General features: G+C 50.9%; 2 protein-coding genes across 4 annotated transcripts in view; both read right to left on the bottom strand.

The window, feature by feature from the left end:
- Positions 1 to 20,520, bottom strand: part of LOC144949133 (phosphatidylinositol 3,4,5-trisphosphate 3-phosphatase TPTE2-like) — a 37,262-nt gene extending 16,742 nt beyond the window's left edge. For 2 of the 3 annotated variants that reach the window (XM_078879002.1, XM_078879003.1), the window contains exons 1-8: positions 9,380 to 9,426; positions 8,834 to 8,963; positions 7,882 to 7,929; positions 6,464 to 6,625; positions 5,449 to 5,568; positions 4,359 to 4,458; positions 2,296 to 2,359; positions 1,344 to 1,408 (exon numbers count right to left, since the gene is read on the bottom strand). In XM_078879002.1, the coding sequence (XP_078735128.1) occupies positions 1,344 to 1,408; positions 2,296 to 2,359; positions 4,359 to 4,458; positions 5,449 to 5,568; positions 6,464 to 6,625; positions 7,882 to 7,929; positions 8,834 to 8,949 (675 nt within the window). In that variant the 5' untranslated portion in view covers positions 8,950 to 8,963; positions 9,380 to 9,426. Of the gene's footprint in view, positions 1 to 1,343; positions 1,409 to 2,295; positions 2,360 to 4,358; positions 4,459 to 5,448; positions 5,569 to 6,463; positions 6,626 to 7,881; positions 7,930 to 8,833; positions 8,964 to 9,379; positions 9,427 to 19,067; positions 19,225 to 20,347 lie in introns of those variants that run through there. The other variant, XM_078879004.1, reaches the window with a different exon arrangement.
- LOC144949137 (coiled-coil domain-containing protein 127-like) lies at positions 13,754 to 18,734 on the bottom strand. The gene has a single exon (XM_078879010.1). It carries the CDS (start codon positions 17,301 to 17,303, stop codon positions 16,497 to 16,499), a length of 807 nt encoding a protein of 268 aa, XP_078735136.1. The 5' UTR covers positions 17,304 to 18,734; the 3' UTR covers positions 13,754 to 16,496.
- Positions 20,521 to 26,940: the final 6,420 nt, after the last annotated feature.

The raw sequence follows: 26,940 nt of genomic DNA, 5'->3' as shown, positions 1-26,940 counted from the left end.
TTATGCATTGTCTTTGAAACTGATTGGTCCACACCAGAGACAGCTTTCTTTAGAGCCTCGTCTTAAACAGTGTTAGACCAGAGGACGCCAAAAGGCGAACAACACAAAGACAACGCCATTATCAGGACATTGAGAGCTCGGGGTGAGCAGCTACATCATGGGACCTCCTTTGCCAGTGTAGTAGAGTTACCCACTCGATATTCACAAACTCGGAGAGCAAATCGTTAACAAGGTTTTCCCGCTCAAACTAACGGTCAGGGTCTCACAAGCTGTGAGAGCTGACCGTAAACAAGGTTTTCCCGCGCGACCAAACGGTCAGGGTCAGATAGGGTGAATTGGGATCGAAAAGCATATTGGGAACGACCAATCACAGGGTTCCACAAGGTGGCCGGGGATTGGACAACCCGGCCACGAGCAAGTATAAAGCCAGAGCGCTCAGAGCTCTCGGGGAGTTGAACCACACGAAGACCCAAGACAGCGGAAGAAGCTTAGGACCCTGGACCAAGCCCTCCAGCCCTTATCAGGGCTAGGGTTCAGTGTAACCAGTGGTCGGGAGACATCTCCCTAGGTCCAGTCAGAGGACACTGAAAGAGCGGGATATTGAGTAGCCTGTAGGGTACGGGGGCTTGTACGTTCTGAGTGTAACGGGTGAGGGGACCGTATATCCCTCAGTGCATAGGGACCGTGTTAATAAGAGTGTGTGCTACAAAAGACGTTGAAGAGTCCGTCTGTACAACACTACATTGGCGTCAGAAGATGGAAACAAGACGAACGAACCGCACGCGAAGTCCCGATGATGCAAGCTCCGACTCACCTGTGGGTGCCGCGGGCGGCGCTACACCAGTATCAAAATATAAGAATAGAATAGTGGCATTGTCTTTGTGCTGTTCACATTTTGGCGTCCTCTTGTTTAACACTGTTTGAGACGAGGCTCTAAAGAAAACTGTCTCTGGTGTGGACCAATCAGTTTCAAAGACAATGCACATACTGTCAGAGCATGCTTTGTGTTTGTATTTTCACCACAAGTATCTGTGGTTAATGCAGACATGATTCCTTGCAAAAGGTTTCAGTTTGGTGCTTTAACATCTTAACACAATTGTTTTACTGCCAGAAAGGGGAAAACCTATTCTTATGCTATTTTGTGATATGATATGAAACCCATTTTGGGGGGTGGGGGATAACAAAGAGGATCGATGACAATGGGCACGTCATCACGACCCCTTGTCCTCCTCTCGCCCAGAGCACGCAAACATCTAAGCGCGTCCTTTATAACTCGAGTGTCGGTGTGCACCCAGAGCCGGGTGGTGCTGCTGCTGCTGGTGGTGGCGGTGATGTCTGCTCACCTTGATGGGGTTGCGGTACATGGACTGGGTTCCAGAGGAGGGGAACGACATCGCGATCACACGCTCTGCGAAACGTTCGCCGTCACGCACACACACACGCAGAGGTCAACGATCCCTCCACATAGCCATCACAGAGCGATGGGGCAAGCGCTCTTAGCGAGCAGCACCTACGAATGATGGCACAGAGCACCCCTGAGGAGTGAGTGGCCAGCACCACGCCCGGCCTCATTTAGTTTCCCCAGTGCTTACACACCGCACCAGATAGTCATTTAGGGCTGGGTCGACCTAAGCGAGGCTCAGGACCAGTTCAGATATTCGCCACCGATGTTAACCCGTGGCTGTAAATTAAAATCGGGCTATTGGGTTAATAGTGCAATGTGCAGACCACTGCACCACCCCCTCTCACTCAGCACACCTGACGACAGCCACCATTTTCCAATTGTGACAGTGATGTTACCACAGCACCTATGCCAGGCTCGGTGCACTTGAAGGCCACTTGATATGTGGAAGATTCTCTGGTAGGAGGTTATGGGACAGACCCAGGTGTTATGGGTCGACTGGCAGATGCACCACCTGCGTCTTCACACTGTGCAAACGTGCTGCATTATAGCCGCACGGCACTTCGCTCACTAATCTATCGCTCCTCCACCCTCCATTTTTATTGGAGGGCGACTGCCTCCAACTGCCAGTAGCGTCCTTCACGAGCCTCCTCCACAGAGGCCGATCTTGACACCGCTGGTACCAGTCATCGGCAAGTCCACTCAGCTCCACAACCTTCTGTGCAACATGAATCCATCTTTCTGTAGCCCGTGCAACACCCTTTTAGCCCCCCCTATTCCGCCAAACAGAAGCTGCTTGGGCATGCGGTGGCTGGCCAGCCAACGCAGCCTCGCCTGTTGCCGGAGGAGCTCACAAACGGGGGACCGTGTCCAGATCGTTTTCACCAACGCACCTGTCACATAGGTGAGGTCAAGGTCAAACCCATCCTTCCGGTACCGTCGCTTGTTTTGAGAAACCTGAGATGCGGACAGAAACGGAAACGTACCGTTTAAACAACTCGTCGGCGCGTGCGTGCGTCCGTGTGTGTGCGCGCGCATTGTGCTGTGTTTGCATTCGTGATTCTAGATTTTAAGCTTTCGTGACTGCAAGGATTCATACTCTTAGTTCTTTCGGTAAAGTCACGTAGGTAAAAAATGAAATAAAAATTAATAAAAATAAAACAATAAAATCACGACGTTTCGGAGGCAACACAAGTCTCCGTCATCAGGTGGGACCGTCACAGCCAGATTTGCTGCATCAAGTGAGAGAGGGATTCAAGATGCAAGCTCTTAAGTACCAGTAGCCAATGAATGGATACGTTCCATTCATTGGCTACCACATTCTGATAAGCCCCTCCCCCCCTCTCCTCCCCCCTTAACTGGTACTTAAGAGCTTGCATCTTGAATCCCTCCCTCACTTGATGCAGCAAATCTGGCTGTGACGGTCCCACCTGATGACGGAGACTTGTGTTGCCTCCGAAACGTTGTGATTTTATTGTTTAATTTTTATTAATTTTTATTTCATTTTTTACCTACGTGACTTTACCGAAAGAACTAAGGGTATTCGTGATTCTGCTCATCTTTGTGTGTGTGGGGGGAGCGGCAGTGTAGTAGCGGTTAGCGTGCTGCACTACGAACCTGTTCACGGCCAACATCAGTGTCGATTATCTGAACGGGACTTGGACCTCTCCGAGGTCGACTCAGTCTCAAATGAGTACCTGGTGCAGTGTGTAAACATCGCCACTGGGGAGACAAAGGTGGCTGGGCGTGGTGTTGGCCAAAACCCACCGCCTCGCTAACAGCACTTGTCTCAACAGTCTGTTGAGGCTACACGGGGAATTTTGTCTGTGTGTACTAAAGAGACCTCCTATCTCTGTATACAGGGACTCCTCTACTTACGAACGAGTTAGGTTCCAGAGGTCTGTTCATAAGTCGATTTGTCCCTAAGTCCAACTTTACTTCTGTCGATTCCAAACATGTGGTACGGCATGTACACTAAACACGGGGAATGGCTTTCAAAGTTGTATAATCTTCTGTAGACGTAGATGCCACTGATTCTTCATGTTCTGCAGATGTAGATGCCACTAGTTCTCCATATTCCGCAGGTGTAGATGCCACTGGTTCTTCATGTTCTGCAGATGTAGATGCCACTGGTTCTTCACGTTCTGCAGATGTAGATGCCACTGGTTCTTCACGTTCTGCAGATGTAGATGTCACTGGTTCTTCATGTTCTGCAGATGTAGATGCCACTGGTTTTTCAGGTTCTGCAGATGTAGATGCCACTGGTTCTTCACGTTCTTCAGATGTAGATGCCACTGGTTCTTCACGTTCTGCAGATGTAGATGCCACTGGTTCTTCACGTTCTGCAGATGTAGATGCCACTGGTTCTTCACGTTCTGCAGATGTAGATGCCACCACCGCCATCTATTGCGCGGCGGTTGAACTTACGACTCTCGGTCCGAACAAGCAACTGGGCATACGGACCAGGTATATTCGTATCTCTGAAAGGTCGTAAGTCGAATGTTCGTAAGTAGAGAAGCCCCTGTATATAAAGACATCTCGGATCCAAAAACCAGTGGTGACGTCAATGACGTGGCCTCGCGCTGTCACCGTCGAAGGCGGCGGCACTAACGTGGCATCGTCGCGACGTCCGCAGTTGGGGACATCCGAGGAAGGCATCCAAAAATCCAAGACAGATCCGAAGTGCGTGCTTAAAGATACGCTGCCAAGCCTGGTGGTGTTCATTCAGACGCTGTCTTTCTGACAGACCTGTTCTTCACCTGAGGACGGCTGCTTGCGTTGTGGCCGAAACGTCGTGAGAATTATTTTATTGTTTTATTTTTATTATTTTATTACTTCCCTTCTACGTGACTTTACCGAAAGAACCAAGAAGATGAATCCCTGCAGTCACGAAAGCTTTAAATCGAAAAATGAATCCGAAACTTTAAACATCCGGAGCTGGCGGGCGAGTGCTCACCATCTGTCGCGATGCCTTCTCCAGGTGATGCCTCTGGGACACGAGGCGCCAGACACGAATGATCATAATCAAGCGCAGCACGCGCAGCACGCTCACCAGCCTGCAACAACAACAACAACCGCCATTCGCCACTAAGTGGCAGTGACGTCACCACGGCGCTTGTGCCAGGCCAAGTGCACTTTAAGGCCACGTGAAGTGTCGAACGCCCGCTGGCAGCAGGTCATGGGACAAACCCAGGTGCCATGGGTTAACTGACTGACCAGCCTGCACACACATCAACACACACACGTGCACAGACGCGTGCACAGAGACGCACACAAAGACAAAGATCCCCCGTATAGCCTTCACAGACTGTCGGGGCAAGTGCTGTTAGCGAACACCTATGAAGGCCGAAACGGTACATGAAGGGGTGGGTTGCCAGCACCACGCCCGATCGCCTTTGTCTCCCCAGTGGCGATGTTTACACACCGCACCAGGTACTAATTTGAGGCTGAGTCGACCTAGGGTAGGCCCACCAGGAACGGTTCAAATATCCGCCACTGTTATTGGTCGTGCGCTGGAATCGCACTCGGGTCGCCGGATTCGTAGTGCAGCTTGCTAACCACTGCGCCACCACTCCCCATACAGAAAACAAGAACAAAAATCATTGTCCACTAAGGAACAGTGATGTTACCCCAGCGCTCGTGCCAGGCTAGGTGCACTCGGGGGCTGGCATGTGAAGTGTGGAAGGCTCGCTGATAGGAGGTCATGCATGCGACATGAGCCACGCAGATTGATGGATGAGGTAGTGCAGTGATTAGCGCGCTGCACTACAAACCCGGCGACCCTATTCGGTCGCCCACCCACCGCCAACATCAGCGAACAATTTCTTAACCCGGTGCTGGACCTCCCCCTAGGTCGACTCAGCCTCAAATAAATACCTTAGGCCGGTGCGTAGAAAATAACCACTGTGGAGACAAAGGCGGCCGGGAGTGGCCCTAGCAACACCGCCCCCCTCGTGCGCAGAGTTGGCCGGTCTTCACAGGTCCTCGTGAACAGCACTTGCCCCCGACGGGCAGTGTAGGCTACACCGGCGGGGGTGGATCTTTACCTGGGCAGTAGAGCCGTCCCAGAGAGGTCGATGGACGTGTACACGATGGAGACGATGAGGGTGATCATGACGATGCCCGCATCAGCGATGTTCAGCCTCTCCCGGAAATACGACCTGAATCTGAAAATGGGCGGAACGATCGCCCCACTCGTTCACGTCCAAACAAAAAAATCGATGGCATAAAAAAACGAAGCACAGGAAAATAACAAACAACGTCACGTGAAGAAATTCACAAATTTCCTGCGGCATACGTTGGCTCGGACAAATGAACTTGAAAAAAAAACGTTCGTAGACAAATTCAACAGACAGAAACATCAAAACAGATTTAGGGTGATTATTGCACGAGTATGTAACCAGAGACTGTAGGGGCAAGTGCTGTTAAGTGAGCACTTACGAAGGCCGGCACGGCACACGAGGGGGTGGGTGGCCAGCACCACGTACTGCCGCCTTTGTCTCCCCAGTGGCGATGTTTCCACGCCGCATCAGGGTACTCATTTGAGGTTGAATCGACCGAGCGGAATGGAACTCGGGTCGCCGAGTGCGTAGCGCGGCGTGCTTACCGCTGCTGCACTACCGCTCCTGCACTACTGCTGCTGCACTACCGCTACTGCACTAGCGCTCCCCCACGTAACCAGAGAGGGCCACGCATCTCATGTACGTTGGTGATGCAGTGTCCCACAAGTCGCCTTCAATGCCTCCCCTCCTTACACGCGCGTCTGAACACAATCGCATTGTGTAGCGTCTTTAGAATGCGCCCAACTTAACTCTCGGTAAAGTCACGTAGGCATAAAATAAAATAATTTAAATCATGATTTAATTTATTTAATTTATTTGATTTTATACCTACGTGATTTTACCGAAAGAACCAAAGAGTATGGATCCCTGCAGTCACGAAAACTTCAAATCTAGATCCAACTTAACTCGTTAATGACTAACGTTACTATTATCGTTTTTTTTTTAAGACAGCGAGTTCGATGAGAAGGGCGAGGAAAGGCGACGGGCGGCGCTCACGAACCCCGAAACGAAGACGCGGAGGGCGACGTCGACGAAGAAGAAGACGGAGATGGCGAGCGAGGAGGCAGAGAGGGCACGGGAAGCCACAGCGGGTTTCGCGGGGGTCGAGAGGTCGGCCACGACCAGGGCCAGGTCCACAACGATCAGCAGCAAACTCAGGGCCCTGGGAAGCGGGCGGCACGGCGTCACGTGACGGAATGCCTCTCTCTGACCATAACAGAGGGGGTTTTTTTGTTGGGTTAGATCACGTCATTATAAATGTGTCGTTAAACCTGCCACCGCCCGGCACAGCCAATTAGTAATGTTTGTCACGTAAAACAAAACTTGCCAATAATTGGTTACTAGTCCAGCACACACCCGGTGTGTGTTGAAGAGTAAACTCCCCAATTATATAAAACAATTCGAGCACTGTGTGACGTTTCCCCAGTAATTACAACAACCAGCCCTGGCATGTCCGGACCGAGCCAGCGTATGGCCTTTTTCGCAGTGCGTACGGCTTGTTTTCCCACTGGCTGGTTGCCGAGTTGAGCCACGACCCCAATCACGACTTTCTGGCCTCGCACAAACTCTGAATCTGGCTGCTCAGGGGGCAGCCAAGCAGGGCCAGGGGCGGGGCTAACGAAGTATGCGCGCGTCGGTCAGTATGCCGCGCGTGCACGGTCATTCATTCGTTATTAAAAGTCATCACGTGCATAGCTTGAACTAACAAAAAGGACATTCATTAGCGCACTGGAGAATACATTCAAGAACGACGACAAAAATAAGTCTTCGGATTCTGAGAGAAGGGCGACAGCGACGCCGGTGTGCGCCTGGGGGCAGTGAGAGAGGAGGGCGGCGTGAATTCCAGACGACCGGAGCTGCGGAGGAGAGGGCAACGTTTTGCCGGGCGCATGCAACATGAGGGGGTGAATTCAGAGGCCATTCCGAGCGACATCGGAGAACCTCGGGCTCAGACAATGGGCGTCTTACACGCGTCTCGATATCGTTCAAATCGAGGGCGCCGGGGTGGCGAGATGTTAACTACCTCGCCTGGTATGCAGGAGGATGTGGGTTCGATCCCGACCCTGACACCTGTATATTTTGAGTTTGTATGTCTCTCTCTCTCCCAGTGGTCGCGTGGATTTTTCTCCGGGTTCTCCGGTTTTCCCTTCACATTTAGAAACGTGCGTTCAGAGTGTTTGGCTGCTATAAATGTCCACACGATAAGCCACTTGGTAGAGCTATCATTTGTGGCCAGGTCGCTTCTGAAAAAGAGCTGTATAGCTCAGTGGGCCTCACCTGGTAAAATAAAAAGTTTAGTTTAGTTCATTGCATGCAATGCCATTGGCACGGCTCGGTTCCTACAGGTTCAAGCTGTTTTGCGTGAACCCGAACCGTACCAGGTAAACGTGCAATCAGTGCGACTCCGCTGACGCTTACCTGAGCCACAGTGACATCACCACCGGCTCCATGGCGGCTCTGGCGCGACTGTGAATGCAAAGGCACCGGTTAGACTCCCACGTCGTCATCGTTGTTCTTGCCGACATCAACACGCTACAACAGTCCAGCAGGCGAAAAGTGAACGCAAAGAAATTGGCAGTTCGTCAGCAGTCGAGCACTCAGCGAGACCCTCACTCGCCCGCTCCAACCCTTCAACGGCCAAATGAACCCCTCCCTATTATGTGGCCATCTCTCGAGCTCCTTCATCGTCGTTGCATCGCTGCACTGGTTGCGCTATCGGGGGGTGCACGCGTGCGTGTGTGCGTGTGTTCCCCCTTCCTTCGACTGCCACTCCACCGCTGGCCTTGTCCGTTGGCCCATCGTCACCGCGAGCGGCGTGAGCTGCCCGGGCCCGCTCACGTGCGTCTATCGGCCATCAACTTTGAGTGGACTTTGTTTTTTTCAAAGGAGTGTGCGGGCGCACGGGCGGGCTTGCGAGCGTGACATGTGAGTGCGGCGACAAGCGTGTGAGCGTGTGAGGCTTCAGTGCGCAGTTAACGCGCTGCGCTATGAACCCGGGGGGACCCCGAGTTCGGTTCCCGCTCACAGCCAACACCGCCGGTGACGAATATCTGAACCGGTCCTGGGCCTCTCCTGGGTCGACTCAAATTAGTACCTGGTGCGGCGTGTACACATCGCCACTGGGGAGACAAAGGCGGTCGGGCGTGGTGCTGCTCACCCACCCCCTCGTGTACCGTTCCTGCCTTCATTGGTGCTCGCTAACAGCACTTGCCCCAACAGTCTGTTAAGGCTATACGGGGGATCTTTATCTTTATTTGGTGTGAGAGTGAGTGATAGTCAGGGACAGTGAGTGAGGATGGGATGTGTGAGTGAGTGAATGAGAGTTAATAAGTGCGAGTGAGTGAGAGCGAGTGAGTGAGAGCTCACTCACCCGCTCGCCGTGTCCATCGAGAAGGCGTTTCCATTCTCGAGCGCCGTTTGGGCCCCCTTGGCCGCACCGTCGCAGAGCTCCACCTTGCTGCCGTCAAACGACACCACGGGATCCATGTCCCCGCACACTCCTACTCGCACACACACGCACGCACATCCACCGCAGCGAAAAGCCGCTGTTCGCCACCAAGTGGCGGTGAGGTCACCACGTCTCTTGTGCCAGGCTAGGTGCACCTTAAGGCCATCTCACGTGAAGTGTACAGAAGGCTCTCGCTGCTGGCAGGTCACGGGACAGACCCAGGTGCCATGGGATGACTGGCAGATGCACCACCTGTGCCCCCCTCAGTGCCAAAATTGCAGAATTTTATCTGCCCGGTGGTTCGGCTCGTTGTTGTGAGCGTCGCTCCTCTGCCCTCTGTTGTTGCTGGAGGGCGACTGCCTCCAACTGTCAAGCAGCGTCCTTCACGAGCCTCCTCCACAGAGGCCGATCTTGACACCGCTAGTATCGGTCATTGGCAAGTCCACTCGGATCCACATCCTCACGTACCACATCAGCTACATTTCTTCTCTAGCCCGTGCAGCGCCCGTTTGGACCCCTCGATCCGGCCAAAGAGAAGCTGCTTTGGTATACGGTGGCTGGAAAAGCGTGCTACCAATGCAGCCGCGCCTGCCAGAGGAGCTCACCGTTGATTATTGCAATAATGGGACGGAGGACGAATGGGAACGGTGCGTCCAGATCTTTGAAGGATCTCATACAATCCGGGCTGAACAAAAACCAGGATGGATTGTAGGCAAGCCAGCCTGAAGGCTTTAAACAATACAGCATGTAATTCACGGCTTTCCAGTCGCTAAGCACACACGTGGGTTATAACAAAGCAGCTAATCCATCAGATCAGGGAATACGAATTTAATTCAGCCCAAGTGTGTCAAACGCAGATTACGTGGCGTTGCGCGTCACTCGGATTCAGGTGACACAAATCAATGAATTATTGAGTGCACGCGAAGTGTGTCCAATGTGTGAAGGGCAGAGAGGCTGGCAGTGTGAAGAAAAACAAACTCTTGAGTGAAATGGGTGCTAGACACCACAGTGGCGAGGCGTTAACTACAGGAGGTCGTGGGTTCGATCCAGAACCTGACGTCTGTATATTTGGAGTTTGCGTCTTTCTCTCCCCGTGGTCGCGCGGATTTTTCTCCGGGTCCTACGGTTTTCCTACCCCTCAACATTTAGAAACATCACGCGTTCAGACTATTTGGCTGCTGCTGTAAATTTCCACGTGGTGATAAGCCCACTGCGTTGAGCTATCATTTGTGGTGGCCAGGCCGCTCCTGAAAAAGAGCTACATTCAGACGCTGTCTCCCCGACAGACCTGTTCTTCACTTGAGGACGGCTGCTTGCGTTGTGGCCGAAACGTCGTGAGAATAATTTTTTATTATTTTTTTTATTTTATTACTTCCCTTCTACGTGACTTTACCGAAAGAACCAAGAATATGAATCCCTGCAGTCACGAAAGCTTTAAATCGAAATTTAAGAGCTACATAGCTCAGTGGGGCCTTACCTGTTAAAAATAAAAACATAGTTTATAGTTTTATAGTCTGGGGGATTTTCGATTTAAAGCTTCCGTGACTGCAGTGGTTTGGGCTGCTGCAGCTCCTTACTATTAAAACTCCTTCCCTTTATTACTGCTAACCCTACTTCCTCCCTTTGTTGCTGATAATCCTACATAATGCACGGGCATAATATGACTTTGAGACCCCCCCCCCACCTCCTACGAATTCCACAAGTAGTGACTAATGCCATATCTGCATTTCCCATAAATATGCAAAAATACTGTTGATATGCAAATTCCTTTGTCAAGGCACCCTTCCTCCTCTAACTCAGCTTAAATATACGCTGCCAAGCTTGGTGGTGTTCATTCAGACGCTGTCTTTCCGACAGACCTGTTCTTCACCTGAGGACGGCTGCTTGCGTTGTGGCCGAAACGTCGTGAGAATTGTATTTGATTGTTTAATTTTTATTATTTTATTATTTCCCTTTTACGTGACTTTACCGAAAGAACCAAGAAGATGAGTCTGGGGGATGTGTGACGGAAGCTCCGAGGAATGGCGGTACAGTAATTATATTCTAATTTGTATTTATACAGCGCCCTTTCCATTAAAGGGCACGAGAGCGAGGAGGCCCGAGGGATTGGAGGCCGCGGCTTTGAGCCGGCATCGTTGAGGTCCCTGGGTTCCAATCCAGGGTTCAGCCGCTGCCTGTGATTAAACCACGTTCTCAAGTGTCCGGATGTTGACGGTCTAAGCCCGGTTACGAGTCACTCGCGAAAATAATCATTAAAGGTACAAGAAGCCAGGGTAGCACAGCGGATTGAGTGTGTAAGCAACATATGAAGCGTGGGATGCACCTGGGTAGAATCTAATGCCAAGTTCCTGAGTATCGTGGACAGAGCTACACGGAAGTTGATGATCGCCCACGTCTGTGACACAGAACGTGGCACACAGAGAAAGAGCATTGTCAAGTGTCCACTTTGCTAAGCACTATTGAGGGCATCTATGGATATAGAGATACAGGGACTCCTCTACTTACGAACGAGTTCGGTTGCAGAGGTCTGTTCGCAAGTCGATGTGTTCAACTTTACTCCTCTCGATTCCAAACATGTTGGCGTGTACACTAAACACGGGGAATGGCTTTCAAAGTTTAATCATCTCCTGTAGATGTAGATGCCACTGGGTCTTCATGTTCTACAGATATAGATGCCACTGGTTCTTCATGTTCTGTAGATGTAGATGCCACTGGTTCTTCACATTCTGCAGATGTAGAAGCCACCACCGCCGTCTATTGCGTGGGGCAGTTGAACTTACGACTCTCGGTCCGAACAGGCAACTGGACGTACTAACCAGGTTTGTTCGTATCTCTGAAAGTTCGTAAGTCGAATGTCCGTAAGTAGAGTAGCCGCCGTACTCGACGGTATCCAGTGAATTCTGCCGCTTGTCGAAACCGTCGAGAACCGTTGACCGCACGCGTCACGGTGCGAGCTAAAGGTCACGTGGCGGTGGTGTTGTTGTGATCGGAGAAGCTCCCATAATAGAGGTCGCGAAAGCCTACGTGGTAGACGGAGGAGCCCCCCCCCCCCCCTCCATTGTGCGGGATGGCATCACAGTCCAAGTTTTGCTAAATTTTGAGCAATCACACCCCACAGGCGGAGTTTGATTTCTATATTTGGGGGGCAGGGGGGGCAGGTAGGGGTTCGCTGTGTCCCTCACATTAGGAATCGAGGATGCATATATTCAAAAAAATTGTAATATTAATAATAAACTACTAAAAACATATTAAGGTGCCCAGTTTGGGAGGAGTGTTACCCACAACCCCCAGCCGCCCCCGCAGAAAACCTGGCCCATGAATACACCGCAAAACAACACCGGATAGCAAACATCGCCCCCAAAGATACCAACAAAAACTTTAACCAAGTGAGCAATTTGTCGGTATATTTTTTTAGAATTTGGCAAACATTTTAACAGTGATACCGGGGGTCTCGAGACTCCTCTCGGTGAGGCTTAGCCCTGGGTAAATAAATGTCAAGGATTAAACATTTAAGGAACCCGCGGCTGCACATCGAATGTGATCATCTGCAGACTTGCACCGTGTGTTCACGGCGCGGTAATAAAAACCGGGAGTGAAGAATCATTAACAGTTTATCAACAACGAGAAGTCATTCATTTGTCTGAGCTCCAAAGGTCCACCATCACACGGAGCGATGGTTGATTAGTCCCTCACTGACATGGAAGAGAATCTCCAGAGTCCCGAGGACCCGAGTGGTCGTACATACACTGGGACGGGTAAAGGATGAAGGGGGCCGTCCATAAATGACGTCACGCGATTTTGGACGATTTTTGACCCAACCCTCCTTCGTCACACGGCGTCACAAAAAGTCAGACCCCCCTCAAATATGACGCCACAACGCTCTGCCCCCCCCCCCCAAAAAAACATGCTTCAAATCGCTTTAAACTATTGTCATTGTAGTGCGTAGTTAATGTAGCGCTGCACCTGATGTTGTAGGAGAAAAGATTTATTAAAAAGTCTATTTAATTAAGTAGAACGTGTTGTCTATATTTATTTAAAGTTGCGCATTTTTATGTGACGTCACATTTTTAACCCCCCCCCCCCCTCGTCCCACATCGTCACAAATGTCTGACCCCCCCCCCCCCACAGGTGCGTGACGTCATTTATGGACGGCCCCAAAGACACAAATAGAGAACGAACAAGATCAATGTGCGCCGGTTAAAAGCGACTTGAACAGAGGTGGCGGTGGTGCAAGTTGGTGATGAGTGTTACTGCAATTAGTAGCCCTGAGCAAGATGAAACAATAGAGCTGAACACAAGAATCAAACAACTGGTGATGGAATTCTGTGCAGATCTTCATAGCAATATTACCCCGGGAATACAAATAATTTTCACGTGAGAAACTTTCACATGACTCACCCGAATAAGCAATCACTGCGCACTCAAAAAGACAAAGATCCCCCGTATAGCCTTAACAGACCGTTGGGGCAAGTGCTGTTAGCGATCACCGATGAAGGCCGGCACGGCACACGAGGGGGTGGGTGGCCAGCACCACGCCCAGCCGCCTTTGTCTCCCCAGTGGCGATGTTTACACCGCACCAGGAACTCATTTGAGGCTGAGTCGACCAAGGGAAGTCCCAGGACCGGTTCAGATAATCGTCGAGCGGGAATCGAACTCGGGTCGCCGGATTCGTAGCGCAGCGCACGAACCACTACTACACTACTGCTCCACGCACACCTACAACCACACGCAAATGCTTCACACACAGAAACCATACGCGTGTGGATATTACATATAAACATAACTACACACGCAAACCACAACATGCACACAAAAACGCACAATTATCAAATGTTCCAAGTTTTATTTTCCTGCTCAAATGAACCGAGGCGATGCTCGGCTCTTACAGCCCTAAACCAGTTGTAGAAATTCCACATTCCCGTGGCGGGAACGAGTCTTTCGAAAGGACCGCCTCTGCGAACTTCCCACAGAGTGGTAGTCGTTTAATCGACCGCAGAGAGATTGACGGGCCGAGCCAACTCCCAACCGGGATTCGAACACAAACCAAACACGGCCGTAAATAAACGCAAGCACCGTACCGTTGCGACGTCGCGATGCTTCAGAGGACGCGGCGGCGCCGGCGGTGGTCTTCGTGCCTGCGGTCCGGTCGATTCGTGGCCCCCCCTAATTTGGAGGGAGCGACAACATCTCACCGTGGCCTCTCGCGCACCAACGGAGCTGTACTAATGGATCTAAGGATGTTCCGGGGGGTGGGGGAGGGGTGCGGTGTCTTCAATCCATTGTCAGGAGACCCACAAGTGCCAAAGGTTTGCACAGGGTTCGCATTTTGGTTAAACATTGTTTGTGGCCCACGTGCGCTCCCGTGCCCTTAAAGTGTTGGTAAAACGCTCCCGAGCGGTGACGCCGTCGGTGGTGAAGTATGGTCAAATAATCCCCCCCACCCCGCTCCGCTACAACCAGCACAGCGTGGGGGGAGACCCTCATCCGGCAGTGCATTGACACAAAGGGCCGCAGATTGTTCTATTGTTTAAAAAAAAACATTGTCTGCACGATGCTCAGGAGCTTTCGACGCCACAGTTCAAAAGACGAGTTAATAAAAAAACTCATCCAATCGTCACCGTCGCACGTAAAATGAACACCGCTTTTGTGGGATGTTACCAGTTTTCCGTGGGTGAACTGGTCCAGCCGCTGTAGGAATGTGAAAGTTCCACCACTGGCTGAAGGGGGGTTGCCATCGGAGACGTATGTGTGTGTACGTTGAACTTCTTTCGCATGCCGCACGTAGCCAACCGTGCTAATCGGGAGGTGCGGGAATCGGAGTGGGGTAGAACTATGGTCCCCGCGTTGCCATGGGGACAACTTCGAGTTGAGTGGCGCCGACCCGAGTTCTGTCCTGATCGCTGCCGGAACTAAAGCGCTGCAACACCTTCCCCGACCGACTGCGATGAAGGCTTCGTCCTGCTGCTGCATTGTAAAGCCGACGGCACCTATCACACCGGTTAACCACCCCCCTCCCCCAAACCCTTTCACATTGGCACACCCGAGTCGAGCCAGTAGAGGTCCATATCAAGGTACTACGGGGGGGTGGGGGGGGGTGTTGCTCTGGGCTACTTGCTGAGCCACAGCCAAACGGTGATGACTCTCAGCCTCGTCAGACTGCAATGTGGCTCGGTGGCCAAGCCGGGCCCAAAGGGGGCAGGACATGCGCAGTGCACCCCGACACCGATCGGTACGATTCCAATTCGGATCGGCACGCAATGCCGGCGGCGCGGCCCGGCTCGGCTTCCACAGTTCAAAGACACAAACGCCGCACTTGCCGAGCCGCGCCGGGCTGGATCGGCACGGCTCCGGCTCGGCTTGGTTGTGGCAGTGGAACAGGGGTAGCATGGATGAACGACCGCGCCTTCCACCGACGCGTCGTGCACAGCAGCATCAGCAAATCGTCAATTTTCAATGCATCGCCACTGACGTCATGGATCACCAACGTTATACCTTTTATTTCAGTTTTTGACTCAACAATGTAAAAATTTACTGAAAGTCAATTGCAATCGAGCGCTTGCTTACGGCAAAACACGTGAGCTCTGATTAGGTTTAACGCGAAAATGTTTGTTACCGTATTCTCCGGATTACAATACACATCTTTCCCCCCCACCTCTGTATTTTAAACCAACAGTAGGTGGTGCATTTTATGTTCTGACAGCCGCGTGTGTCAGTGTTGGTGGAGAGCGGTAGTGATGTGGTTAGTGTAGTGGTTAGCGCGCTGTGCTACAAACTGGGCGACCAGACTTCAATTCCCAGGCAACAGCATCCACTCTTATTTGAACCGGTCCCGGGCCTCTTGTAGGTCGACTCAGCTTTAAATGAGTACCTGGTGCGGTGTTTAAACATCGTAACTTTGGAGACAAAGGCGACCGGGGCATGGTGCTGGCCACCCACCCCCTCGTGTGCCGTTCCGGCCTTCATAGGTGCTAGCTAACAGCACTTGCCCCAACAGTCTGGTAAGGCTACAGGGTGGATCTTTGTCTTTGTGAGACCTGGATTTATATGACTGTATCCAAACCGGGCACGAGTATGGGGCAAGTTTGACTTTCTGGAGCATCTTATACCCCCTGAGAACACGGTGACCTGCATCCCTTAGTAGCCACCCCCCCACAATGAGTCTGTGAGGTTTATGAGATTCACAAAAACTAAAAAGAGTTTTGGTTACATTGCAACCCGGACAGCATGCACCGCCACCCCCAAAAGCAAAGGAGATCACCACAACTTTGATCTGCCAACACCATCTTGTGGATTAGAAGCAACACTGCAGTCCAATCGTATTTCGGTCATTGCCCGTTCCAATGCTAAACGCCTTTCTGAACGTCTCGCGATGCGTTTTAGGGGTTATACCGCACCCGTTATACGGCGTGACGTCCAACGTTTCGCTGCCACGCGTCGGGAGCTCCTACGGTAGTTCCCGAGCGAGCGAAACGTCGAGGCCATCGTGCCGTAGCAACACGCGGCACAAACCGAAACGCGTTGCAGCGCTCTCTAGCGACAACACCCGCAACACCCTCTTCACCAACACCATCACACTCTTCCTCCTCACGCTGACGGAGGCTCCAGCGGATCCTCCGTGTGCAGACGCTGCTGCACCTGCTGGTACTTGTGCAGCTCCAGCAGCGTGTGCCAGTGCCGTACGTACACCCACATGAGCTTGCCGTTGCGCCTGTTGTCCTCATTGGTGACGTGCGCGCAGTGCCCGTCGTTGGCGAATATGTCGAGGAGGCCGTCGTGCACCGCCATGCGGCCCAGCGCCACCTCTGAGCGAGCGCGCCGCAGCATGTCGCGCTCCAGGACGTGCCGGCGCTTCCGCGGTACCAGCAGGCTGCAGTAGACGGCCTGGCGCTCCTCCAGGGCGCTCTCTAGCGCGCGCAGAGACGCGCGCGCCCCCGCCAGCGCGAGCTCCTCCTGCGCCAGCACGGCGTCGTGAAGGGGGCCGACACGGCGCACCGACTCCAGCGCCCGCCGCTCGCCCTGCAGCTCCTCGCGCTGCGAATTCAGCTGGCGGCGCTCGGACGCCAGGAGCTGGCTCTGCGCGGCGAAGGCTTCGCGGTAGCCGCTCAAGCGCTGCTTCAGCTTCTCGTGCTTGAGCTCGAGGCGCGCTAGCGAGCTGCCGCTCTCCGTGACGAGCGAGCGGTAGCGCAGGTCGAGCTCGGAGCGCGTGTCGCAGGTGCGCCGCTCAAAGTCCTCGCGAAGGCGACTCTTCTCCTGCTCCGTCTCGCGCGTCCAGATCGAGCCTGAACGGCGCAGGCGTAAGCGCACACAACAATGCACACGGGCGTGTGGGCCCACCGCAACATCCAGCTGTGCGCGACTGAATAGAATGACATGGATATTTCGTGCAGTCATCGGTGAGAGACCAGTTTAAACTAAACTATTTTTATTTAACAAGATAAGGCAACTGAAACCTGGATTCGAGCCCAGATTTCTCAGCGGTGCAGGCTTACCGCTCTGACCCGGTCCAGACTGTGCTCGTCTCAAAACAATGCTGCTTAAATTATGCACTCTCGGAAGGCCGTGCGGCCGATGGTTTGTGAAAAAAAAAATTAACGTGCCAAGACGGAGATGTGAAGACATTGCTTATTTATTTCGTTGCTTCCTCTTGAAGAGGCCAATAGTCTCGATGGACTGCTGCTGATGAGCACAGACCTGTGTACCTTGGCTGCTCCCCTCTAAGGTGAGAGACCGCAAACGCAAAATACTTACGGAGGTGGTAGATAACGAATGGGTATGCTGCCGATGACAATGATTGCACTCGCCTGTGGTGAAGTTAACTAACGTGATACCAATACACCATCATCTTGGCCACCGGGTTTCAGCGTCGTCAATATTCAGCTACGTGTCAAAAAGTAGCAAATTTACGGAGACAAAACGGCCAGAAACATAACCAGAAGCCAATCGTGGCAGGCCCTGCCCGTTTGTCAACTCAACGTTGAAGGCCCACCGTGCTACGACAATGCGACTTCCTCAGCGGGACATGACCACCTACATGGGACATCGTCGCCCCTCGGCAGAGCCACGCTTTAAGACGGCGAGCGGATCTCAGGACGTGACAATCGTGCGAGTTATGGCCTCACCACCTACATCAGGAAAGGGCTGAAGGGACCTCGAAGACCTTTGGGGCGACTGCGAACGGTGACGTATCTGCCATCACCCACCGGGCTTGGACAGGCTACACTGAGCACTGTGGACAAGCCCCTGGACAACACTGGGTGGTGGCCTCTCTAGGCACTCCCACCAAGCCACCCCAGCCAGCAGCCTCCCGACGTTGATGTTAATGTGTAGTAGTCGGCTTTCGGCAGCAATATTAGGTTAGATTGTAACTCACAACATTGACGAAGCCACTCAACAGCTCACGGAACTGGACATCAGCCGATTATTTCGATTATTGTTTGCTGCTATAACTTTCCACGTGAGAATACACTTTGGTGAGCTATCATCTGTGGCCAGGTCGCTTATGAGAAATAAGCTAAAAGCTCAGTGGGCTTTACCTGGAAAGAAAAAACATTTGTTTGGTTTGATTTAAATATATTTTCTCAAGTGATATGTTTACCTTTCCTATACTTTGCACTCCTATCGTATTTTGCATAACATCTGTGAGAAAAAAAGCTTTATAGCTCATCGGATTCCTCCAGTGTACAGTATTCTGATTCAGAAGACAATGCACTCCTGAATTTTGATTTCAAACTTTTGTGACTGCATGAATTCATATTCTTTGGTTCTTTCGGTAAAGTCACATAGATAGAAAACAACAAAATAAAACACCAAAACTCACGACGTTTCGATCGCAACAGAAGCGGTCGTCATTATTGATGACCGCTTGTGTTGCGATCGAAACGTGTTTTATTTTTACGTCTTCTATTTACGTGACTTTACCAAAAGAACCAAAGAAAATGCACCACTGACTTTCCATTCGGCCTGGGATCGCACACAGGCCATAAACAAGACGACCTCTGCTGTTTGAAAAAAATAAATCTAAAGATAGAAACGCTAACCCCGATAATTGCCTCACGAGCTGTATTGTAAAACAATGAGAGTGCTGGCCACACAGAGAGAGAGGGGGGGGGGGTCGTGTGTGTGGTGCCTGAGCGCTGTTGCGCGTCAGTCACTGACGGAAGATGGCCAGGCACAGCATGGGCACGACCAGCGCGTAGCTCCAGCGGCTGCCGCCACCGCCGTCATCGCCGCGGATGTTCATGCGCTGCGGGTCGTTGAGGTCGTTCATTGGGGCGACGGTGACGGACGAGGAGGTGGCGCGAGGATGAGGTGTCTGAAAAGTGAGAGGTCACGGTCAGGATAATGGTTGGTCGAGTGCTCAGTTCCCTTTAACCGAGCACCTATTAAAGCCAGCACGAGGGAGTGGGTGGGCCAGCACGACGCCTGCCAGTCTTCGTCTCCCTTGTGGCTACGTTTATACACTTCACCAAGTACAGTGCTCATGTAAGGCTGAGTCGACCTAGGGGAGGCCCAGAACCGGTTTAGATAATCGTCACTGGTGTTGTTGGCCGTGAGCGGGATCGAACTCGGCGGAGGTTGTGCCACCGCTCCCCAGCTCACATCAACATCAACCACCGCTCACCACTAGGTGGCGGTGACGTCTCCACAGCGCTTGTGCCAGGCGAGGTGCATCAGCCAGTCATCTCAGTCAGTCGACCTCTGTCGCATCTGGGTCTGCCCCGTGACCTCCTGCCAGCGGGCGTTCGACACTTCACGTGGCCTCAGGGTGCACCTAGCCTGGCACGAGCGTCGTGGTGACGTCACCGCCACTTGGTGGCGAATGGCGGTTGTTGTTGTTGTTGCAGGTGTGGAAGATTCTCGCTGACATGAGGTCGCAAAGTCAGACCCAGATACTAGTCTACTTTACCGAGTTGTTGACATCCCCAGCGTTTAACAGTGCTGCTAGGGGAGGCCGAGGCACCGGTCACCCAGTGGGGCTCCCCGGTCACCCACGGGGGGGGGGGGGGGCTCGAGGGGGAGTTGGGAGGGGGCTCGAGGGGGAGTTGGGGGGGGGCTCGAGGGGGAGTTGGGGGGGGGCTCGAGGGGGAGTTGGGGGGGGGCTCGAGGGGGAGTTGGGGGGGAGGCTCGAGGGGGAGTTGGGGGGGGGGCTCGAGGGGGAGTTGGGGGGGGGCTCGAGGGGGAGTTGGGGGGGAGGCTCGAGGGAGAGTTGGGGGGGGGGCTCGAGGGGGAGTTGGGGGGGGGGGGGCTCGAGGGGGAGTTGGGGGGGGGCTCGAGGGGGAGTTGGGGGGGGGCTCGAGGGGGAGTTGGGGGGGGGGCTCGAGGGGGAGTTGGGGGGGGCTCGAGGGGGAGTTGGGGGGGGCTCGAGGGGGAGTTGGGGGGGGGGGCTCGAGGGGGAGTTGGGGGGGGGCTCGAGGGGGAGTTGGGGGGGCACGGACCTCGTCGCTGTCCGCGTCGAGCAGGCGGAGGAGAGGGGGGAGAGGCCCCGCGCCGAGCCCAGCAGCGGCAGCGGCGGTAGTGGTGTGGGTGGTTGTTGTTGTGGTGGTGGTGGCGGCAGCCGCGCTCTTCAGCGGTGGTGGTGTGGGTGGTTGTTGTTGTTGTGGTGGTGCCCGCGCTCAGCCCGGCGCCCTTGAGCCGCGCTCACGCCGGACTCCAACACGGCGGTGACGTCATCGCCGATCAACTGACGGGGCAGCGGTGACGTCATCGCCACTCCACTGACGGGGCGGCGGTGACGTCATCGGACGACGTCTTAGGCAAGGCGGCGTTGCGGTGACGTCACCGGAGATTGTTCGCGCGTTTTACAATTTCAAAAAAAAAATCTTAAATCGATTTATTTCTAACTGGAGGAGGAATCCGATTAGCTATAAAGCTCTCTTGTCACGGGTGTCCAGTAGGGGCACGGGGTGAGAACGTTACAACAAACACGGTACAAAAATACAATAGGAGTGAGGTATTGACTTGTTAATGCACCAAACGACTTCGTTGTAGGTCGTAATGTGACGTCACCACTCAAACGCTCATCCGTTGATTGTGACGTCACGGAGGCGGTATGTTGACGCGGCCGCCGAGAGTGACGGGCAGAGGCGACGAGCCTGTTGGGGTGGGGGGGCGACCTGCAGGTCCACTGCCCCAGCCAATCAGCTGCCAGGAAGACAACCCCCATGCAACATGGCCGCCGTAACAACAACAAAAATCCCCGTGCAATATGGCCGCCGTGGTGTCACCGCTTCCAGCGCTTCAGTCGTTGTGTGCGCGGTTGCATATTTGTTATCCACGTGGTGTTTTCTTTTTTAAAGTAGTCTGTGTGATTTGTAATTGTTCGAGAGCGATTTGTGAGCTTGTTGTGTGCCGGCGCTGGCCTTAATAGGTGCTCGCTAAGACTCTGTTAAAAGGTAACATGGGGTTGATCTGTGTCTATGACAGTGCGTGTCTGCGTGGTGAGATTATTTTTATGCGATGGGCGATTATGCAGACGTGCTGTGTCTGTGTCTGTCTCGCAACCTATTTGCGAAAGCGCGCGCACGTGTGTGGGCACGTGGGCGCGTAACGGTGGACTTCAGAGTAACCCGACCGCCCCTAAGTTCTGACGGAACTTACGCGGTTTCATTCACGTTGATACCTTATGGTATCGGAGTTAGAGGCTGTCCATAAATGACGTCACACGATTTTGGACGATTTTTTACCCCCCCCCTCTTCCCCATTGTCACACGGCGTCACAAAAAGTCAGACCCCCCCCTCAAATATGACGTCACAAAGCTCTGCCCCCCCCCCCCCCCCCCCAAATATAAAACATGCTTCAAATCGCTTTAAACTATTGTCATTGTAGTGCGTATTTAATGTGCCGCTGCACTCTGATGTTGTAGGAGAACATTTATTAAAAAGTCTATTTAATTAAGTAGAACGTGTTGTCTATATTTATTTCAAGTTGCGCATTTTGATGTGACGTCACATTTCTCAAACCCCCCCTTCCCTCGTCACACGTCACAAATGTCTGACCCCCCCAGGTGCGTGACGTCATTTATGGACGGCCCCTTATGACACCTGATGGTTTCGGAGTTATGACAAGTCTTTTTAGCTTCCCGCAATGAATAGAATTGTGTAAGTAGTTAGGTTCGAAGGAACGTGGTGTCAAAGGTCAGCAACGAGACACAAACCTAAAGTATAGAATGATTTTCACCCCAGACATTAATCAAATTTGATGTGTTGAATAAAATTGGGCGGTTTGCATGAAGAAAATTAAACATCAGTACATCAAATTTTATGAATAGCCTGGGGTGAAAATTTATTTTCTACTTTCGAGTGCAAATAAAAGTGTGTGCATTGGGAAAACTTGTTTACCTCATTTTATTTACCGTGAAAACTATTTTAGCTATTAAACTTTTATTTTACCAGGTAAGGCCCACTAGAGCTATATAGCTCTTTTTCAGAAGCGACTTGGCCACCAATGAAGTGGCTTATCACGTGGAAATGTATAGCAGCCAAATACTCACCGCGTGTTTCTAAATGTGGAGGTAAAAACCGGAGGACCTGGAGAACATGCCAACTCCAAATACACAGCAGGCGTGAGTCAGCACCGAACCCACGACCTCCTGGACATAAGGCGAGGTCGTTAAAATCTCGTCACCGCGAGCATCACTATAATCATCACCGCCTATGCGTACATAACCTGGACTTGGCACGCACCCGAACAAGTCAGACCTCGAAAGCCAAGCAGATCTGAACTGGATGGGTGCCCACCATGCACTAACGGGTTCTTGTCGGGCTGCGGGGCCACGTTGTGGTTATATCCAGTTGTACTGTATGGCTATGGTGCCTGCCTTTACCAATCCGCACTGAGCAGCCAGGGTGAAGTATGGTCAAACGGCCTCCACAACCAGCAGGCCGTGGGGAGGCCCTCATCCAGCAGTGGATTGGAAAAATGTCTCGATGCTTGTGTGGCGGTCATCGCCACCAGTGGGAATTCCACATTCCTATGGCGGGGAGCATCTTTAACAACCCCTGACGACTTCGTACAAAATGGTACCTACTTTATGACAGTAGAGATGAATATGATGGCTTGCATATGTGAACCCTTGACCCTAAAACACAGCTAGAAATAACTGTTTAATAATTACCATTATTGTTATTCTAATATGAATTAACTGATAGAGATTAAGTAATATAAATTAGCTGCTGATTGTTTAATGATAGTAAATATATTCACAATTAAGATTATGATGATGAAAGACGATTTGAATAATTGTATAAAGTGCAGAATATTAACACTTGCACTCAATCCCAACAGTGCAGAGGTCGCGCAGTGAGGTGTTGCGTAACGTGGGGTTGATTGGTGTGCATCTGGTCATAATTACAGGTATGAGAAGTTAATTTATTTAGAGTTTTATTTTGTTTGTTTTTGTGCGGGAAAGTTAAAAAAGATGGCGTTGACATCGTGGTACTAATTATATAGATGAGTGCTAATAAGCTGCCTAGTTTGAAAATTCAAGTTAATTTAACGGATATAAAGTAATGGGAAGGTGATTCTAATGTTATAGTGATAAAAAAAATAGCAGTTCATGTGATAGTGGATTAAATGTAGTGATATTTAGTTATTGGGAAAAGAAACCCGCACAAAATGGCCGCCCTGCAGCTTTTAATTTAACACTGAGCTGATGGAGTGAGCAGAATTATATTTGTATTTGGGGAGAGATTGTTCTGATTAAAATATAAGAAACAATAGTTGCTTTATAAATTCATGGTGATTTAAAATAATTTGGCAAATTCACATTTTATTAATACAATTAGATTATAAAATGTTTTATTATACAAAAAGTTATTTTATTTGTGCAGTATTATCACAGTGGCTGTGCCTAGGGTAGAGTATTTAGAAGGCACTCTAGGTGGTTCTTTAAGATGTTTTTGTTAAATGTTAAATATTTAAGATATTTTTATTAAATATTAGACATTTAAGATGTTTTTGTGAAATGTTAAATATTTCAGATGTGTTTTGTTAAATGTGGCATGTATATGATAAGCAGGTGTTATCTTTATACAGTGCAGGGATTGAGAAACGAGGTGCTGTGTGTGGGTTGATTGGTGTGGATCTGGTCATAAATACAGATCCTCAAGAGGAGGGCAGAACGCAACGCAGTGTTCACTCATCGCCACCGAACTTGTCTATTAGTGTCGTCTTTATTAGCCGGGATGCCCCCTGGTTACGATCACAGGATGAGAGGGATAGGGTGAGCCGGTTACACCTGCGTCATCATCAGGTCTTCTTTAGTGCGCAACCTTTTTCTTACTTCTACGTTGGTCATTCTTTGGGTTTCAGTGAGTGCACATTTGGCAGTTAAATGCACACAAGCAGTTATAACGGTTAGTGTGAGACTCTCGTAATAATCCACATTCCCTAGGAGCCACATAGCAAGTTTGCTACTAAAATTATTTGTAACACGTATAAGGCAGTGCAATCGCATTGGCCCGTGTACACCCCAAAACGCTGTTCACATAGCGCAGCGTTATCTACAAACACCACCTCGTGGACTAAAAGTTAATTTGCAGTGAGCGTTTCAGACATCACTCTTTAAAAAAAAATCTTCTTGCTTTAAAGTGTATCATGTAGTTGTGAGGGTCAGTCTCGGTAATCGACTCTCATACGGGAACATGAGAGAACTGCTAAATGCATTGACCAGATTTCCTCCGAAGAATCGCACATGCGCAGATAAACAGCCACTGTCACGAGAAAGGGCCCGGCCACACCTTGTGTTTCTGAACGTTTATTTTCACCCTCAACTCCCATTTAAAACAACAGTATGAATAACACCAGAAAATCATTATGCACGCAGGTCTTGTCTAAATCCATCCTTGACAGAACACCTGTCAGTTTAAAGAATTTAAGAGGGAAAATGTTCAAGGTTGTGAGGGTTGGGTCTGACAGGACCTTTCTCCAAACTCCTTGTAAAGCAGATCAGCCCGCCCTTGCTTTTAGTGCACAGGCACTCCTCGGCACAGTCAACAAAATCAGGGAACCACCACCTCTTACAAAACACACTTCAATATTTAACACAACTAAAGACAACACAAAACAATAACAGTATCCAACCCGCTCACGTCTCCCTGAAAGTCACCCAACTGCACAATGGAGTCTTGACTCTGGAAACTGTTGCTGGCCTCATGCAGGAGCAGCTAGCAGCCTCATACCCATGAGCTAGACTCAGGAGTGGCTTTGCAGCCTCAGACCCCTGGGCTCTGATGCAGTGAAGACACGCCTGTCCCTAGTTCCAGTGGGGTGAATGACTGGGAGACTTGCAACCTCCCTACTCGATGGTGCTGTAGACATCGAATGCCAACGGATTTCAGGTTGCAGAAATGTAGAGTTCTGGGAGACTCACAACCTCTGTACTCGGTGGTGCTGTCAACTTCGCACTCCCACAAATTTTAGGTTCCAGAAATGTAGAGGTCTGGGAGGTTCATCGACGGCAAAAAACTATCACTCCTTAGATGCCACGGCAGAGATGGGGCACGGCCACCGAACGGGAGCCGCGATAGGCGTAAGCGGCCTAAATACCACTCTGCCTGAATCACTCTAAAACAATCGATTCTCCTGGACTCACTCACCCTGCCTGAATAACTGAAATATAAAACATGAACATCCAGAAAAATCACTTTACCAAGGTACACCTGTGGACATTCGGAAGCCCAAAATATCACTAAGGTAAAATAATTATCTTGATTTGAAGCTTTCGTGACTGCAGGAATCCATACTTTTTGGTTCTTTCGGTAAAGTCACGTAGGTAGAAACGTCGTGATTTGTTTTTATTTTATTTCTAAAATAACTATGTCATGAACTCTCTGATAACATGTGGAAATGTATTTAATAGCTTAAAGCCACTAGTATGCACACCTGCATTATGCAGGGTGGTCTAGATGTCTTGTGACCCCCAATTAACTGACCAATAACATTTTTTGCTTTGCATATTAATTTCTGTTTTAAATTAACATTACTTAATAGTAGAATTAAATTGAGGTGCGGCAGACGGACACGAAACTAAACAAAAACACCAGTTCTAAAGAAATCAAGGGGAGAAGCGGTAATGAGGTGGGTGCATTTGGGGACAGGCAGGTGCAAGCGTGCAAACACGGAGTAGGCGCCGGAGAGACGGAGACGATAAGGGAGAGAGAGCACCTGCAGGAGGCGCAGCCGAGACGCCGGCTTAATACGGGGCAACTGAGGACCCTTAGCGAGGAGGGGGATATAAAAGGGTGTGTGGAGAACACGGGGTTGAGTTGGTTGGAGCTGAAGAAACGAAGAGGACAAGAGCCGGAGGCAAGAAGCCTGGGACCTCGCCCTCCACACCTCGTGCTCCCCAGCGGTGTTGGCTGATCCCCCACTGGGGGCACGGACGAGGTTGGAGGTGTGAGAGAAGGCTGACCGGCTATCGGAGTGTTCAGTGACAGGCTAGCGGAGTATAAAGTGACCGGCTATTAATTAAACTACCAAATTAATTAAATTAATGAAACTATCAAATTAGCAGTTTCCTGTCCGACAACAATCTATTACATCGAAACCAATCTGGGTTCCGAAAAAATACAGCACCACATTTGCTGCATTAGACTCTCTGAATCAATTTTTACAGTAGCCATGATAATAAGCAGTACTGCACCAGTCTTTCTTGACTTGTCCAAAGCCTTTGATACAGTGGACCACAACATCCTGCTTAGTCAACTAAGTTGCCTCCGTTTCTCCAAACACGCAGTAGAATTGTTAAAAAATTACCTCTTCTCGCACCCAAACTGTATTCACAGATGGTTGGAGGTCAAACAGTGTTAAGATAACAAAAGGGGTTCCACAGGGTTCCATCCTCGGCCCCCTCTTGTTCTCTTTTCATGTCAATGACTTAGACTCTGACCTGGATCATTCCAGGGTAAATCTTTTTGCAGATGACACGATACTGATTACTGCTGGCCGCTCTCCAGATGACATGATTGCTAAGCTCCAGGGTGATTTCAACAAACTACAACATCAGCTAGTTGCTCTTAAACTAGTCCT

Source organism: Lampetra fluviatilis, chromosome 52, assembly GCF_964198595.1.
Source record: "Lampetra fluviatilis chromosome 52, kcLamFluv1.1, whole genome shotgun sequence".
Lineage (NCBI taxonomy): Eukaryota > Metazoa > Chordata > Hyperoartia > Petromyzontiformes > Petromyzontidae > Lampetra > Lampetra fluviatilis.
The sequence above is the reverse complement of the archived record's forward strand: the minus strand, read 5'-3'. Positions and strand labels throughout refer to the sequence as shown.

Excerpts from the sequence above, each read along its gene's own strand:
- LOC144949137 (XM_078879010.1), bottom strand. The coding sequence starts at position 17,303 with ATGACTGCACGAAATATCCATGTCATTCTATTCAGTCGCGCACAGCTG.